Raw genomic sequence first — 18,694 nt, forward strand, 5'->3', positions numbered from 1 at the left:
TGACGGGTTTGGTTGTCAAACAATCCCAGGATGGGCCTAAGGTTCCGTAAAATGCCGAAGCAGGTTGCTGCCACTTTTTTAGTATGGTGAGTAAATTTGAGGGCAGAGTCTACCCAGACTCCTAAGTTTTTGACACAGTCCTTGGGCTCAGGTGGTTGTCCCAGGTTTTCTGGCCACCAGTTGTTCCCCCAAGTGTTTGTCTTTTTTCCCACCAACAACACCTCTGTTTTACCGGCGTTGAGCTGGAGGTAGTTTGCTGTCATCCATTCTGTGATGTCAATGAGGGTTTGTGGGAATTTTTGGGCGCTGTGACCACTTTCATTGTTTAATGCCACCACCAGCTGCGTATCATCAGTGTAGGATACAAGAGACATTCCGTGTCTCCTAGCTACCTCTGCCAGGGGCTGGACATACACATTGAACAGGATGGGGCTAAGAGCTGACCCCTGGGGTACGCCCTGTTCAATGGGACATTCCCTGGAGAGGTAGGGGGGGTGGAGACTCGAAATGATCGGCCAGAAAGAAAGTCTCTAAACCAATCAAGAGCGAGTCCTGATATCCCGACCTCTTTTAGCCTGAACAACAAAACTTCGTGTGACACCGTGTCGAAGGCAGCACTGAGATCAAGTAGAATCAGTACTGCCGTTCCACCAGAATCTAAAATGGTGCGGAGGTGTTCTGTCACACTTAGTAGGGCTGTCTCGGTGCTATGTTCCGCCCGGAAGCCATGTTGTGACCAATCTAAGATCTTATTAGATGACAAGTATTTGGTCAGGATGGTATTTACATGGGCTTCTGCTACCTTGGCTGGCCATGGTAGGAGGGATATAGGTCTAAAGTTTTCGGCAATGTTAGGGTCCAGCGTAGGTTTTTTGATGATCGGTGATATCCAGGCTTGTTTCCACTTGGAGGGGATTATAGCTGTAGAGAAAGATTTGTTAATGATGTCTCGCAGGGGTCCTAGGACAGTTATGTCAGCTTCTCTGAAGGTTTCAGGTTTGAGAGGGTCTGCCGGTGAGCCAGACTTGATTTTATTACAGATATTAAATCTTCTAAGCTTAGGGCCGGGATGTTAGCGAGGTTGGGTCTGCTGGGGTCATTGGATGGGATGAGGTCAGAGGTGGAGGGAAAGGTAATATAAAATTTCCGAATTTTTTCTAAGAAAAAAGAGGCCATGTTATCGCATAATGCGGATGAGGTGTTAGGATTAGCCACTGTTTTTTTAGCACTGAGTTCTTTAAGAATTTTAAAGATAGTTTTAGAGGCATTATGGCTGTTCTTAATCTCAGTGGTGTAGTAGGCTGCCCTGGTCCTGCATATGTTACGGTGGTAGGTTTTTTGCGATTGTGTGTACAGAGTTTTGAGGGCGGGGTCATAGTTTTTCCTCCAGCATCTTTCGGCTTTCTTGCACTCTTTTTTTAGTGCGGAGAGTTCCTTGTTGTACCAGGGACTGGAATCGTGGGCGCGAGCTTTGATCCATTTAGTTGGGATAAGGGTGTCTAGGGCTTGGTTAATCCAATCGCAAAATTTGTCGTATTCATGATCGGGGTCTCCGCTAGGTGGGGAATATTTCCCACGCAATAAGGGATCAGTGGACAGTGTTGAAGTTGTATGGGAAGCTTTCAAGGTAACAGTACGAGGATATTGCATATCCAAAAGCTTTGGGGTGTTGCAGGACATTCAGAGGACATTGCGTACACTAGAACGGGAATTGAAGGGGCTGGAGCGCGACATGCTAAATGGAGATGCAGGGCAAGCACACAAAGACTTCAGGGCTAAATTGTCTGAATATGAGGAGGAGGCTGCTCGTGAAATGAAGTTCCGGGGCAGACATTGGGTGGCACGTGCATACGGGGAGGGAGAACGGCCGGGGAAGGCTCTTTCCGAGGTCACTCGACACAAACGCTTTGGGAGTAGCATATTGGAAATTGCTGGGCCGGCAGGAGAAACGTATCGTGACACTGATAATATCCTGGGGGCCTTTACCTCGCATTACACTCAACTATATACCACGCAGGGCATAGGTGAGCTGGACCTGGATAGGTTTTTGGGAGATATAGCCTTGTGTTGGTTAAGTGATGTACACAGGACATTTCTGAGTGCTCCCCTTGAGCTTGATGAGATTAGAGAGGCGATAATGTCTCTAAAAAATGGTAAAGCGCCGGGATTGGACGGCCTGCCTGCAGAATTCTATAAGTGTTATAAAGATATTATGGCTCCGGTTCTGAGGGAGGTCTTTGAGGAGTCTCTGGACGTAGGGATACTCCCCCAGTCAATGCGTGAGGTTGTCATCACATTCCTATTGAAACCTGATAAAGATCCCAGGGCTTGCGATTCATATCGCCCACTCTCATTGATAAACTGTGACGCGAAAATATTGGCTAAAATACTGGCGACTCGACTATCGCTCTTAATGACAAAGATAATACTCCCGGACCAATCGGGCTTTGTACCGGGTAGGGCCACCACCCACAATTTGCAAACTCTGTTCTCCCTGATACAAACTGTGGAGCCTGGATTTCCGGTAGCGGCAGTATTTTTAGACGCCTCCAAGGCTTTCGATTCCGTTGAATGGCGATATCTGTTTGCTGTTCTACGGGCCATGGGATTCCCTAGGCTTTTCCTGTCCTGGTTGCAGCTGCTGTATAATGCACCCACTGCTAGGGTACTCATCAATGGTCACCTCTCCACATCCATCACGGTAACGAGAGGCACTAGACAGGGTTGTCTCCTATCCCCACTCCTTTTTGCTATAGCGATCGAGCCGTTGGCATGTCGATTGCGACAACTTCATAGAGATAGTGCGTTTAAGTGCTTTCAGCGCCAAATTTCAATCTCGCTTTATGCTGACGATGTAACATTATATGTTGTAGACCCTCAACATAATCTAAATCCATTGTTACAAGAGTTTTTAGTATTTGGTGGGATGTCGGGGGTACATATAAATTGGACGAAATCGCAATTCTTCCCACTCACTTCGGCGATTACTGAGTTAGCCATGGATTATCCACTGGAATGGTGCCACTCTGACCTCCGCTATTTGGGTATCCAGGTGTCCAGAGATAGGGAGGAAACGCTTAGGCTCAACTACGGAACTGCCATTACCAAATTGACTACGAGCATTACCAGATGGATATCTCTCCCTTTATCCATCGCAGGTAGAGTCTCACTCATTAAGATGGTGATACTGCCTCGTTTTTTATATCTTTTTACGAATGTTCCGTACTATCCAGGAGCCTTTTTTTTAAAAAACACTGCGTACTGAATTGATACGACTGGTATGGGGCGGGCGGCAACCGAGACTTAAATGGTCAATCATGGCACAACCTTATGATAAGGGTGGGTTCGACATCCCGGACTTCGAAGCATACTATATTAGCGCGCAGGCTCACTACGCATACCACTGGATGGCGCCTACACCGTTTATGCCATAGGTGGCGGCGGAGGACTGGTTGGCGCGTCCCTTCCCCTTGAATGGCATAATACATGGACCTGTGGATGTGATAGACACACCGCCAACGACACTAACATGCACGATATATGCTTGGCGACGCATGGCAAAGATATTGCAAATCACACTGTTACACTCACCGCGTCTGCCCCTTACTTATCACCCAAGAATGGTACTATTACAGGAGGCTGGATTTCGTGCTTTGTGCAAGCGACAACAGATAGCTACCTGGGGGGACCTGTTTACGGGAGAGCATTTCGCAATATGGCCCATTTCTTTAAAGATGTAAATCCCACTCCGTTGGAGATATTCTATTATGTACGACACAGGGAATGAGAGAGGTCTTGGTAGATTTCCCCAACGAACCTGTTAGCCTAATCCCGTTACATCTCGTGATCAGTTCTGCAGATGGGAGGCACTTAGTATCTAGTATATACAACAGTTTTAGAACACAGCATAAGGGAATGGAAGAGTCGGCACGGGCAAACTGGAGCGAAGATCTGGGTAAAGAAATCCCTGATGACCAGTGGATGTATTGTTGTGCACACACAGGGAATATATCAGCTAGCTGCAGGTTCAAAATAATTCATTATAAATATTTACACTGGATATACTACACACCTGCTAGGAAATACAGGTTCCAATTATCTGACAATGACAGGTGCGAAAGATGCAGGAGACCTGGAGCTGGTTTTTTGCACCTTGCGTGGGAGTGCCCGGCGGTATGGGAGTACTGGACACAGGTACATGCTGCTGTGGAAGACATGCTGGGACTCACATTTGACAAAGACCCACTGATTATGTTTTTGGGATATACAGGCAACATACCCAGGAGTTGCAGAAAGTTTTTAGACATTATAATACTTTTGACAAAGAGGTGACTGGCATATCGGTGGGGACAGGCTCCGAAGTTTAAGGAGTGGTTACATGATGTTGTCTATTGTCAAGAACAAAATGGGATATATGCTGAAACACAACCATTGACTTCAAGGCCTAGAGATATTTGGGGGCCATTGCAGGAGTATCTCATACGTACGAGGGCAAACGACTCTGTGGGGGGTCCCAGGATACTGCTTAGGAACAGAGGGATGAGGGGGGCCTGCCATTCCCAACTAGCTCCCGCTTAATAACTGCCTTTACCCTTCAGCATTGTTACTTACAACAGGTCACAAATTTCTTGATGTACAATATGCTGAGATATCTCTCACTGCTTTGTATTGATACATGCTATAGCTATCTACCGAGTAGCGAAATTAGATTGCACTATCTATATGGGATTAATGATACTTGACGACTGCTCCAATCCTATGGATTACAGATAATGTATAACTGTATCGGATTGTGATGTAATATGCCAATTGTATGACCCACGAACCGCATGTCAATGGTTTTTGTTTTAAAAATCTGAAAAATAAAGTTAAAAAAAAAAAAGAGAGACTCTATCTAACCTCAAATTCTTCACTGAACCTCCCATCCACCCCGCTCTGTGCACAGGGCTCTTCACCCTAAAGATCCCATTAGGTACTGCACACTGGTTAAAACATTTGTTTTTACGTGGCTCAGCGTTTTTTGGGTGGAAATAGTTATAAATGAAACTGATGTCAGCACGCTGGGTTTCCATTTATATGGGCAGCATGACATCTGAAAGAGACTGTAGTTCTAGATTCCTTACCTCAACAAGGGGGATCAGGAAGGGCTTTTATTCAGGTCCAGCATACTTGCCCAAAGCAATCCGGAACCAAAAAGGCTATGTAGTTCCTAGGTAGGTCACCCTAAGGGTGAGTACAGAGAGGTATGGGGTTTACAATTCCCTTAGTGGCACAGTGTCCTCCAGGGGAAAGTGAATATGGAGGCGGGGGAATTCCTCCTTTCGGAACTAAGGCCCTCACACACCCAACCAGCTGGGTGTCATGCTTCTTCATCGCCGTTTGTGCTCTCAACCCATGTCGATCCCGGCCTCACCCGTCACTTGGACCTGGTGCCGGACATATGTCACCCGACATCGGTACCGACGCCGGAGGGTACTTTGGTACAGCTGTTCATTCCTGGCGGTCCCTATCACCCAGAGTGGCAGCCAGAGGAGGGTGAGGAGGACTGGGAGAGGTCTATTGACCCTTTAGCTGATCAATTTAAAGAGCCGGACTGGCAAGAGGAGTTTGGTGATGCCAGTAGTTTGGATACCTCCCAGACCTTAGCATGCTCTCCCCCCCCCACGTTGGCTACGGGGTATGGAGCATCCTATGCAGTGGTGTTCTGTAGGGCGGCTGAGGCCTTGGGCCTCGAGCTTCCTACTGTGGTAGTCCGTACTAACCTCCTTACAGAGGAGCTTCAGCAGCAGCAGCCTCTTCGGAGCCCCTGCTGCCTTTTAATGAAGCCCTCACAGACATCCTTCTGGGCACTTGGTCCAAGCCCAGCACAGGGGCTTCTCTGGACAGAATGATTGCCCCGGGCCACCCACTTTACCTCACCCAACACCCGATAGCTTAAGAATCACCCCAGGCGGCAGACTGGATCCAGAGAATTTCTTTGTGGCAGTGCTCCTGCGTGCCGGTATGTCTCGTAAGTCGACTCCGCATCTATCGTCGGCTTCGTGATCGCCGGGATGACGTTGTGTCTACTCAGACGCCGCCCCTGTGCGCTGAAGTCAGTTCTTTCTTTTTCCACGCCAGTCAGCGCAGATCCGGAGAGAAGCGTGCCCCTTAGTTATTTTTTGACTACACTTTTTTCGACTTTTGTCAACGTCTTTTTTCCTGGTGCACGAGGGATGTCCCATTGTCGGACCCGCTTTAAGCCTTGTGACTCCTGCACGAGCTGATGTCAGTCACCAATGCGCACCTGGTGTGCCTCTGGTGCTTGGAGCGCGACCACGACCTGAAGTCGTGCTCCGACTGCGGGTCATGAATCCAAAGTCTTTGCGGGAGCAGTTCCGAAAGCTCATGGAAGCCCGACAGTCATCTCTGCTTCATTCGAGGTCCCGGTCGAGAGGAAGGTCTCGGGACCGGTCGCAGAGCCACCACCACTCGTCTTCGAAGTCATCAGGTAAGTAAAGCTCAAAAAGATGGCCAAGATGGGGGATGTGGCAGTTGAGGGTTAAGTTGAGCAGGAATGGTGGATCTGGACCTATAGGGTCCTGCGGACAATACTCTTTATATACGGGCGCATTTGTGTTTTTAATTGTATGGTGTAAAGACAGTGGGGGGGAAGGGGGATCTTCTTTTGTTCTTTGGGTATTTCAGATTTTGTATAACATCAATATGCTAAAAAGTAAACACAATATTTCTTGTGTATCATGTGGCAGTATGTCTCTGGGTTACAGACCTCTGCATAGTATTTGCCAAGTGACATAATAAAAACTGTTGTTAAAAAAAAAGATGGCCAAGAAGCATCTTCGCTCTTCGCCTTCTTTGTGTCCGTCGGTCAACGCGACGCGGGACCTTGTCTGTCATCTCTCTCCAACTCTGTCTTCGGAGGCCGCTCCTGGGACAGCTCTATGCTTTCCTACCTTCGCCGGAGCGTCCCCTGCCCAGCTTCGAGCTTTTTACGAAGCTCTACACAGCATTTTGGGGCAGCCCGACTCCGCAGGTGCGCCTTCAGGCCCCTCAGGCCCCACAGACTCGGCTTAGGGCCCTGGGCCTTCAATGCCGTCAGCTCCGGCCCTGGCACCAAGGGCCCCCGAGGATCCAGGCCTGGATCCGGACCGGCGCCGGTCGACCTCACGGTACCCTCCCTGGTGCCGATTCCAGTGAAGACGCCCCCGGCGCCGGTTTTGCTCCCAACTGGCGTCGACCCTGGCCTCACCCGCGACTTTGACCTGGTGCTGGACGTATGTCACCCAACCTTGGTACCGATGCCGGAGGGTACTTTAGTACAGCTGTTCATTCCTGGCGGTCCCTTTCGCAGTGAGTGGCAGGCAGAGGAGGGTGAGGAGGACTGTGAGGGGTCTATTGACACATTAGCTGACCAGTTTGAAGAGCCGGACTGGCGAGAGGAGTTGGGTGATGCCAGTGGTCTAGATACCTCCCCAGACCTTAGCATGCTCTCCACCCCACTGTGGCTACGGGGTAGGGAGCTTCCTATGCAGTGGTGTTGTGTAGGGCGGCTGAGGCCTTGGGCCTCGAGCTTCCTACTGTGGCAGTCAGTACTAACCTCCTTACAGATGAGCTTCAGCCAGAAGCGGCCTCTTCGGAGCCTCTGCTGCCTTTTAATGAAGCCCTCACATACATCCTTCTGGGCACTTGGTCCAAGCCCAGCACAGGGGATCCTGCGGACAGGATGATTGCCTGACGCTACCGCCCGGCCCCGCCTGGCCCCGGGCGACCCCACTTTACCTCTCCCAACACCCGAGAGCTTGGTGATCCAAGCCTCATCCTCTAAAGGCGTATTTCCTAATTCTCCCACAGATAGGTAATCCAAGAAGCTGGACCGCCTTGGGAAGAAGATGTTTTCTTCTGCCTGCTTAGGGTTCCGGTCGGTGAACACTGCATGCCTCCTGGGCTGTTATACCCATACGGTGTGGGATATGGTTGAGCAAGTGCTGCCACAGTGCCCGGAGGAGGCTCGGGCCTTGCTCACCTGCGCAGTTGCTGGGGCTGGAGACACAGCTAAGTTCATCAGGTGTGGGCTGAATACCGCCGACTCTCTGGGCAGAATGGTTTCCATGTCGGTAGCCCTGAGGCGCTATGCCTGGTTGAGGACGTCTGGTTTTTCGGGGGATGTCCAATACACCCTTTTGGACATGCCCTTTGGTGGTCGTCGCCTGTTTGGTGATAAGGCGCACTCCGCGCTCAAGCTCTTCAAGAATTCTTGGGCTACGGCCAGATCCTTGGGTCTCGCAGCAACCTCTCACCCCACGCAGTCTGCTTTTCACCCCTTTTGTGGCTACAGAAGAGGTGCCCCACTACGTTCCACCCAATCAATCCACAGGGCCACGCAACCTACCCAGTGTATGCGTGGACGTGGACGTGGGACCCAGCAAAATGGGTAAGGGGGCCAGTGAGTGGGCCAGTCAACCCATACCCCCCACCCATGCAGCAGCCTCCAAACCTTCCTAGTCTGACGTTTCAGGACCACCAGAGACCAGCGGGCGGCAGGATTCGCCATAACCTCCCCCACTGGCACATCATATCGGACAGGCGGGTTTTGCAGATAGTCCGAAGAAGCTATTCCCTCTCTTTCGAGACCACCCCTCCCTCCATGCCTCCAGCACTCCATCGCAAGTCAGAGGATCACTTGTCCCTTCTCTGCCAGGAAGTTACGGCTCTCTTGCCCAAGGGAGCTGTGGCTCCACCCCCAGCAACTGCTCAGGTGAGCAAGGCCCGGGCCTCCTCCGGGCACTGAGGCAGCACTTGCTCAACCATATCCCGAGAAGTAGGTCGTGGTTGCTATTCCCACCACTTTCTGGTACCCAAGAAGTAAAAAGGCCTGCGTCCTATCTTAGACCTAAGGACCCTCAACCTCTTCCTCCAGAATGAGAAGTTCAAAATGCTCACATTGGCTCAGATTCTCTCTGCCCTCGGTCCCGGAGACTGGATGGAGTGTTGGACTTGCAGAGACACCTATTTCCACATCCCCATCCTGCCAGCCCACAGGCTTTACTTGCGGTTCACAGTAGGTCACAAGCATTTTCATTTTACTGTGCTCCCCTTTGGCCTTACCAGTGCCCCCACGGGTGTTTACGATAGTGATGGTGGTGGTCGCAGCTCATCTGCGCAGATCAGGGGTTACAGTCTTCCCCAATCTCTTCAACTGGCTGTTGAAGGCCAGTTCACCCCAGGCTGTTGTCTCCCACCTTCAGACTATGGTGGACCTCCTGCATGCGCTGGGGTTCACTATCAACGTGCCGAAGTCGCACCCGATTCCCTCTCAGAAACTCCTTTTTATCGGAGCAGCTCTGGGCACAGAGCAGTTTCGGGCTTATCCCCCCGAGCAGCGAGTCCAGGAAATTCGGGCTATGATACCGATGTTTCAGCCTCTATCCTGGATTTCGGTGAGAATGACCCTGAGGCTGCTGGGCCTTATGGCCTCCTGCATCCTGCTGGTGGATCATGCCAGATGGCACATGCAGGCTCTGCAGTGGGACCAGAAGTTCCAGTGGGCTCAGCATATGGGGAATCTTTCCGATGTTATCCAGATCTCGTAAGGGACTGCACTTCAGTTGCAGTGGTGGCTCACAAACCAGGATTGGGTCCCTCTCCCTTCCCCAATCACAGTTCATAGTGGTGACAGATGCGTCACTCCTGGGATGGTGCGGCTACATGGAAGAGGCAGAGATATGGGGTCTCTGGCGGAGTCTGGGCTCCACATCAACCTTCTGGACCTTCCATCTTGCACTGAGGGCATTCCTTCCATCTGTCAAAGGAAGCGTAGTGCAGGTGTTCATGGACAACACCACTGCCATGTGGTACTGCAACAAACAGGGTGGGTGAGGTCGTGGGCCCTATGTCACGAGGCTCTTCGCCTTTGGACATGGCTGGAACATCAGGGCATATCCTTGGTGGTTTAACACTTGGCAGGTTCTCTGAGCACCAGGACGGACAAACTCAGCCACCAGTGCATGATGGATCACGGATGGCGTCTTCACTCGGAGGTGGTGCAAGGTCTCTTTCAGCAGTGGGGAGATCCTTGGTTCGATCTATTCGCCATCGAAGAGAAAGTGCAATGTCAGCAGTTCTGCGCGCTGGAGTTTCCAAGGCGGCACTCGCTCGGCAACGCTTTTCATTGCGAGCGTAGTTGCGGCCTCCTGTACGCCTTTCCGCCTGTATCACTTCTACCCAGGGTACGGAAGAAGATCAAGCGCGACCTGGCCCAAGTCATTCTTGTCCCTCTGGACTGGGCACAAAGAGTCTGGTACCCCGAGCTCTTGAGCATGGCTATCAATCCTCCGATCAGACTGCCTCTTCTGGAGGATCTTCTGTCACAGCCTGGGGACAGTCCTAAACCTGAAACTGTACAGCCTCCACCTTCTTGCATGGAGATTGAACGGTGACAGTTGACAGCTTTTGACCTTCCTTCCGAAGACTGTAACATCATCTTGGCAGCCATGCATCCCTCCACTAAAATGGTATACACCTGAAGATGGAACAAATTTGTGGCATGGTGCACAGCAAAGGCTGTGGATCCCCTTGCTGCCCTTCTTTCAGAGGTTCTCCTCTTCAATCTATCATTGGCCCAGCAGGGCTCTGCTCTAGGCACCCTTAAAGGCTATCTCTTGCCCATTTCAGCCTTTCTTCGTCTTCCTGACCGGCAAAAACAACACTGCCAGTCGCAACAACAATAAACAAACGTTACCACTGCTGTTTAAAGCCCAGTCCTCCAAGAACAAATCTTCAGCCAGTAATGGGGCAAGGGGCTCTGCTGCTGCTAAATCCTCACCTTCCATCATGGCCACACCGACTGCCGGTACGAGTAAGGGGGCTCCTTCCATTTCTCCGTCTTTATTGCCAAGCGAGCCTGTACTCCAGGTTGCAGTACCAACTATCGCCACAAGAGTGAAGTCTGCTCCTTGCAGGCTGTGAACCCCGATCGTGATGTTGTTCAGCAACCCAGCTGCATGCTGGGTAATGGAGTCCCGTTGGAAGAGAAATTAGATACAAGGCCAATGCCTAGTGAAACTATATTGGTATCTGATGCAATTGACCATATGGAGGCCCCAGAGCTCAATAAGGAGGATGATCCATCAGATAATTTTTTTTCATTATCGGATGCGTCTAATTCCTCAGAAGAGGATGCTCAGGATAAGGACTGGGCTGCTGATGGTAGTGATACTCGTAGTTTTCGCTGGGATGGTGACGGAGATCAATTCCAATCGAGTACGGAGACGGTTAAAAAAGCCAATGCATCCTCCGCCTGCCCTTCCGCTAATGAAACAACCACTTATGCTATGTCCTGGGATTATTCGTTCTCATCTGGACTGGTTGATAAAAGTGACACAGCGACCAGTGCAGCAACTGGGGTGAATGGAACTGCTTGTGCCTCTCCTGAGGAAATCACCCTCTCCACTATTTATCACGTAATGATGGCGCATAGAGAGGCATCTAGGGTCGAAAGCTCCCGGATTCAAGGGGCTTTCAGGAAACTGCAAAATTCTGTTCGCAGGATAGCTCAGACTTCGCCTCTAGAATAACAGAGGCAGAAACCCGGATCTCCCATCTGGAAGATGATCTAGCGGCTCAACAGTCTAAGGTGGAAAGTATGCAATCAACGAGGGATGACACTGTGTTCAAATTGATCGATTTGGAGAATCGGGCAAGGCACAACAATCTGAGAATTTTGGGCATCCCAGAGGGCCAAGAAGGGGCTAATGTTCGCCAATATGTAATTGAGTTATTCGAGGAGGCCTTCCCGGATCTCCCACAATGGGATTGGAAGACGCAAATTCAGAGGGCTCATCACTTTCTTTTCAACCAACGGAGGAATGGGGCTCAATCTGATAATCGCCCACGTGCCATTCTGATCTCCTTGAATAACTTTCTAGCCCGTGAATCTCTGTACGATCTGGCTAGACCTGACCGCAAAAGAACTAGTAAAGGCCACCGCTTTTTTGTCCGCCCGGACTTTTGTCTGAAGACTGTTGAATTGCGCTGGCATCTTAGGCAACTGATCCCTAAGTTTCAGGCAAAGGGGGCTCAGGTATTTCCCCTGAACCCGGCCAAACTGAAGGTGATCTTTAAACGTCAAGCTCAATTTTTCCACACAGAGGTTCAGGCCAAGGAGTATCTATTAACTCTGAAGACAGGATAGAGGATCACTACTGATAGTGACTGCTCACAATGGACTGTGGACTTCTGTCAAATGTTACTATACCCTGTGGGCCAATATTTGGGGTTTTCTTTTTTCGCCGCCTACTTCTCTCCGGTTATCAGCTTCTCTTTTTTCCTTATTTGCTCCCAGGCTGCCTCTTCTGTTTATGGCTTATTTTCCTTTTTATACAGTATGTTTCTTCATTGCTTCTGCCAGACTGTTTTTGAGTATATTATAGGTACAGCGGTGTTGTGAGCTGCGAGCACGCAGCTCAACTTCACCAGGGACTGTAGGTCCCTATGCCTTTGAAGCTGGGAAGAGGTAGGGGGGTGGGTAGAGGGGGAAGGCCAAGCGTTGGGGGGGAGGGAAGGTTGGGCACGGTGGTGGTGGGTGGAGGGGGTTCAGTTCAATTATGTACAAGCTAGTTATGGCAATTTACCCAATTTGGCCAGTTCTGTATTCAAGGATGGTGTGTAGACATAATTTAATCTGAATCTGCTCTTTAAACTGTTGTGGTTTAAACAACAGGAGGAAGAGGGGTGTGCTCGCTAAACTGATTAGACACTGGGACATAGATGTATTATGTTTACAGGAGACACATGTTCCTTGGAATAACCATGCTTGGTTAAAGGAACTGGGGTTGGATATGATTGCTTGTTCCCGGCAAACTACGACTACAAGGGGGGTAGCCATAATGGCCAGGCGAGGAGTTAGCACCGTTAAGCAGGTGAAGGTGGACAACTTTGGCAGATGGGCTCTCGCAGATATAACAGTTAGGGGGTCTGCATATGCTATCTGCTCACTGTACGGTTCTAACCTGGATGACCCCTCTGTCTTGCACTTTTTAAATATTGAATTCGCCTTATGGCCCTCCCCAAAAATCTTATGCGGTGATCTGAATTTACATCTGAATTCAAACTTTGACTTAAACTGCAATGTTCCGTACCCAGGGATGAAAAGTAAGACATTTAAGGCTGTTCAGGGGCTCTGCCGCTAACATGCTTTGGTTGACGTTTGGCAGAAGTTGTACTTGTCAGACCCCGGCTATACTTTCTACTCAGCCCCCCACAGTAAACTCGTCCGGTTAGATTACTTCTTGGTGTCTGACTCGATCCTCGAAGGGGATATCTGTGAGTTGTATCCTCGAGTTATCACAGATCACAACCCATTGATTTTACAACTTCCATCAAAAGGGACAAAGCCTCCTGGGTCAGCCTGGTCATTTGAGCAGAAACTTCTGCTTTACCAGGAGTACTGTAGTCATATGTCAGAATGGATAAAAGACTTCTTCCTCCGAAATAATGGTTCAGCACCTTTGGCAGTTGTATGGGATGCCTTTAAGGCAGCAGCGAGGGGAGAGACTCTCAGCTTCTCGTTGTATCGTCAAAAGGCAATTAAAGAAAGGGTTAAATGCTGGAACAACCAGCTACGAGAGGCCGAGAAAGCACTAATTAGGGCTATCTCTGATCAGGCAAAAAAAGAGGAAAGTCTTAAGCAGATAGCTATTTGTAGGAACAATATATATCACTATTTTACCAAAGAGCTCACTGCTAATTTCAATCAGTACAAAACAGAGATCTACGAGTATGGTGAAACACCGGAAGACTACTGGCTAAGAGGTTAAAACACAAGGGGGTTCTGAATCGGATAAATTCATATAAAAGACAGCACAGGCCCGATACAAGATCAACCGGACAAGGCCCTTCAAGTGTTTCAGGAAATTTACAAATCCCTTTATTCTTCCGAAGAGGATGATGAGGTGGACTCGGCGGGGGTGGGGGGATATTTGGCTGATTATGTAACCACGAAGGTGACACCGGAACAGTCGCTGGCTCTTTCCTCCCCGATTGCTAGGGAGGAGCTTGAACTAGCCTTAGTCTCATTGGCAGCTGGTAAGGCGGCTGGCCCCGACCTGCTGCCTCTTGAATTTTATTGTACATTTAGACATACTCTATGCGGGGAGTTAAAATCTCTGTTTGCACTGGCTCAGAAGGGTCAGACCCCTGACTCCTGGCGCAAGACCACTATTGTAATTTTCAGAAAGAAGGATAAACCAGAGCTCAGTCCTTCGTCCTATCGCCCGATTTCATTAATCTGCGCGGACAGCAACATTTATGCCAAGATCATTGCACTCAGGCTTGGTAAGGTGATTGCTTCCCTTGTTTCTAACTGCCAACATGGTTTTATACCTGGCCGGGACACCACAGATCATATCAGGCGGGCAATCGCATTATTTGACTGGGCTCAGGTGTTCAAACAACCCTTGGCTATGATCCTGTTGGACGCCGAAAAGGCTTTCGACAGGGTCTCCTGGCGTTTCTTATGGCAATTACATAAAACCAAGGGATTTCCACAGGATTTTATCCGGTCTATACAAGCCTTATACGCTTCTCCAGTAGCTTCAGTTCGTATTTCCGGTCAAGATTCGTGTCTCCTATCTATTAGCAGAGGCACTCGCCAGGGTTGCCCCTGCTCTCCGCTTTTATTTTCAATCTACATAGATCCCTTTTTGAGCAAATTAGACAACTGCTTAAGGATTAAGGCAGCCTTGGTCAATGGTGTATCTCATAAAACACTGGCATACGCAGATGACGTGGCCATCTTCACTGCAGAGGTAGGCCCTGCTCTTCCGGCAGTTTATGATTTAGCCAAACGATTCGGCATGGTCTCTGGTTACTGCCTTAACGTCGATAAAACACAAATAATACACTCAGATTTCTTAAAACCCGCAGGGATCCCAATAACATTGGTCGCTACTTATCTGGGGGTGAAGATCTCGGGGAAAGTAGAGGAGATACCTGAAATCAACATGTCACCAATTGTCAAAGAAATTAATCAATCACTGGAGAGACTGGATCACTTTCATCTCTCACTCCATGGCTTCTCCAAAGTAATAAAAATTGCAATATTCCCAAAATTCTTATATCTATTCCGCTCTATTCCCATCGAATTCCCAACACTCTGTATCTCGAGTGCTGAAAGGGCGTGTTTAAGGTTCTTGTGGGGTTACCACAAAGCAATAAGGGCGCTAAAGTGGTTAATACTCCCTAGATTAAGTGGTGGATGGGGTATGCCCGCCCTGTTGCTGTATCATTGGGCTGCACTCCTACAACATATGGGGCCGTTAATATCTGGTGGGAAGACCGTTGTGCCAGAATGTGCCAGACCTTCCATTTTTCAGTTACTCCTTGGGGAGGGCACTTGTAATCACTTGGTTAGAAACATAGAACCAAGCTATTACAAGAAAGTCAAATTCAAGATCATATATTTGGCCTTTTCGGTCTGGAAAAAAATTTGCAGACTATTCGGTATCCCACATATTAATGCATACACACCTCTTATTTTATGCGCCCTTTTACCCTCGATTTTTCAGGACTCAATTACCTTTGGCTGGGGCACTTCTGGGATTAAGGTCCTGGGGGATCTCTTTGAGGGGGGTCAACTTGCTTCTTTTTCTGATCAACAAGAAGGGACCCATCTGGGGGTTTCCTTTGAGCTGGCCGACCAGATGTTAATTACTGGCAGTCTGCGGTCCCAATTCTACATGTCCGCCTTTGACCTGTATTATACTCCATCCAAAATTGTCAAATGGTCTAATCATCGAGGGAATTCTTGTAGTAGAGGTGGGACCTGGGCTGCGGATACTATTCATATTTTTTTTAATCTTTCCTAAACTAGCTAAGTATATAGAAGATATTGAGCAATTTCTGGTTCAAATCACTGGTAAAGCTCTAATTCTTACACCAGCTCTAGTGATCTTAGGTTCTGATCAGTCACAAAAAGTCCCTCTGCGTAGTAAACCCGAGCAAGGTTTCCTGTTTATTGCTATGTGTATTTTTAGGGCATGCATAACTTTACATTGGATCAGCCCTGACTCTCCCACTTTTTGTAACTGGAGGGCCCGACTATTGGCAACGTAGAACATGGAGTTTGCTGTGTATAGACTTAAAGGTCATAGAAGACAGTAAATGGGTCGCAGAATTTGGGCCCCGGTCCTGCATTGGTTAGGCTGAATCTCCTGTCTTTTTGATTATTGTTTATGTTCTTTACCCGCCCCTTGTTCTTTTCGGTTGTTTCTTTTTTTTTCCTTTTCTCTTTCCTTTGTATTCTTGCATTGTGTACTACCTTATGTCAAGCATATGCTTAATTTTTGGATTATGTATTGCCATAACTTTTGGTTTAAAGGCAAAATAAAGAAATTAAAAAAAACAAATTGAATGAGAAAATCATAACAAATCAATGTTGCTTTCTCCTTGTTGGCTGATTGTCACTTAAACAATTAAGTTCAAGATGCAATGCATGGTGCACAGGGCCATCCATAAGTAAGGCCCATTTGTTCTCCAAAAAACATTTCCAGCTGCATAAGCCTAACATGTTGCTTTGAGCTAAACAACCTCTCATTAGTCATAAGATCCCCAGAATATGTACTGAGCGAAGAACATTAATGCAGCCTATCTATGGGGATCAACCTGCTCCTATCACTGAAAAACCATGGCAGCCTAGAGATTAAAGGAATTCTTTGAAACCTGGCTTGTTCCTAAATAGGATGACCTAATTTATCTTGTTGAATGCTCTGCAACCATTTGGGTTTAGCTAGTGCTTTACAAAACTGCACTAAAAGAGGATACTCATGTTTTCTAACTGCTCTAGAAACTCTAGCAAAGAGCTGTAGGTCATGGAGAAGAATCTGCTCAAGCGTATAATCAAGTGATAAGCACATAAGTGTGGTATCCTGCAGGATTAGGAGTAGATCAGGTTAGCAAAATGTTTTCAATTCACAGCAACACCATTGTTACTAGATGCTAATTGAGAATTAACAGGATATGATGCGTCAGCTTATTGCAGTTGGCTTGATGCTCTGATTTGAAATTTGCCTGACGAGGTGTTAGATTAGACCATACCTAAATAGATGTACTACCTGTATCCACTCATATTTTACCATGCCTTCCTCTCCCTACTTGATTTCTATCATAGAGGTATTGACAGGCTATCAGTTCCAAAACTCTTTAAAACAATAAAGAAAAACAGAAGCTCTCTATTGTGTATTCCTCAAAATCCAGATTACACCAAGGATGATCCTGCCAATGAACTGTTTGTTCCAGTCCAGCACATGCTTCATTCGATTAAAACCCATTTGCTTTGGAATGTACAAGGAAATATGAGATAGATGGATTAAAATGGACTTTAAGAAAGTTTGAAAATACTTTATACAATACCATTTTTGTTTTGAAATCCTTGTCTGTAACCTGAAAATGTCTGGTTTTTTTTCAGGAGACACAGAGTTGCTGATGGCCCCAAAACTGAACACCTCCATACAGTGGAAACTGGGTCTTCTTCAGTAATGTCCACGAAAGGTTACGTCTTCAGGCGATAGATCCAGGATGTTTATCTTGCCATTGCGTTATTCGGATGAAAACTCACACAGGCCTTTAGCTTGGTGGTCCCCAGTCTTGCCCTTATTGCAAGATGGACTTGGCGCTGCTGACCTGCATTTTTATTGTATTTATGGATTATACATCATTGTTGTTGCAAGGATTTATAATAAAGATTAAAATATATCAAGTGTGATTATCAGAAATATGTACTCTTTTTCCCAGATGTCTAACTTCCAGTGTTGCTGTGTTTTGAATTGTTATAGCAAAAATATTATGTATGCCTTCTAGGCCAATTCATAAATAAAAGAGGATAATCACAAAACAAATGATAACTACAGCCTGGATTATTTTATACTCAGCAATTTGATTATGTGTGAAGGGACAGGGTCAGCCAGAATGGTGGCGGTGAACTTGTACAACAATTGCCATAATGGAGATATGGTTCTACATCTAAATAACTTATATGAGCGCCTGGACAAACTGGATAACATCAGGGGGGAAAGCTATCAATTGTATGGGGTGGGGATTTTAATATACGACTGTGCCGCTCACAGGACGAGAAAATATGTGGCATGAATAATTTAGATGGCTCGTGCAAAACACACTTTGCACATAATAGCTATGGCGATAAGATAAACAAATTAATCTATTCTTTAGATCCAGCCTTTTGTAATGAACTGTCAGCACCATATGGACATTTTAAATGTACTTTTAAAGGTCGTGGCAATTTGAGTACTATTGATTATGTTTTAGGTTCGAATAACTTGTTTCCTGAAGTCTTCCATTTTAAAACACACACAATTCTGTTAAGCGACCATTATCCCCAATCGGTCCAAATATCAAAGTCTGTCCTTATTAAAGAAAATAAAGTCCCTGACACGGTTTGGAGACCTAGATCTTGCCACGACTAATGGCGTTTCGCTGTGCTGGGACAGGATTATCCCAGAGGACTTCCTCGGTATATTAATAAGAGAAGTGCGGAAAGACTTTGAGACCTGTCTGGATGACAGTGCAAAGTCTGTAGATATCATTAACTCTTTTCTTGAGATAGGAAGAGGGTGAAAGCGAATTTGCAGTTGTCAACAAAAACAAAGATTAAAAAGGGGTGGTTCGATACTCAGTGAACAAA

General features: G+C 47.6%; 1 protein-coding gene across 1 annotated transcript in view; it reads left to right on the forward strand.

The window, feature by feature from the left end:
• ELP1 (elongator acetyltransferase complex subunit 1) overlaps positions 1–17,897 on the forward strand; it is an 861,256-nt gene extending 843,359 nt beyond the window's left edge. The window contains exon 37 of the mRNA XM_078676240.1: positions 17,462–17,897. Within this exon, the coding sequence (XP_078532366.1) occupies positions 17,462–17,532 (71 nt within the window). The 3' untranslated portion in view covers positions 17,533–17,897. The remainder of the gene's footprint in view (positions 1–17,461) is intronic.
• Positions 17,898–18,694: the final 797 nt, after the last annotated feature.

This window comes from Lissotriton helveticus, chromosome 2_1 (genome assembly GCF_964261635.1).
Source record: "Lissotriton helveticus chromosome 2_1, aLisHel1.1, whole genome shotgun sequence".
NCBI classification, from domain to species: Eukaryota; Metazoa; Chordata; class Amphibia; order Caudata; family Salamandridae; genus Lissotriton; species Lissotriton helveticus.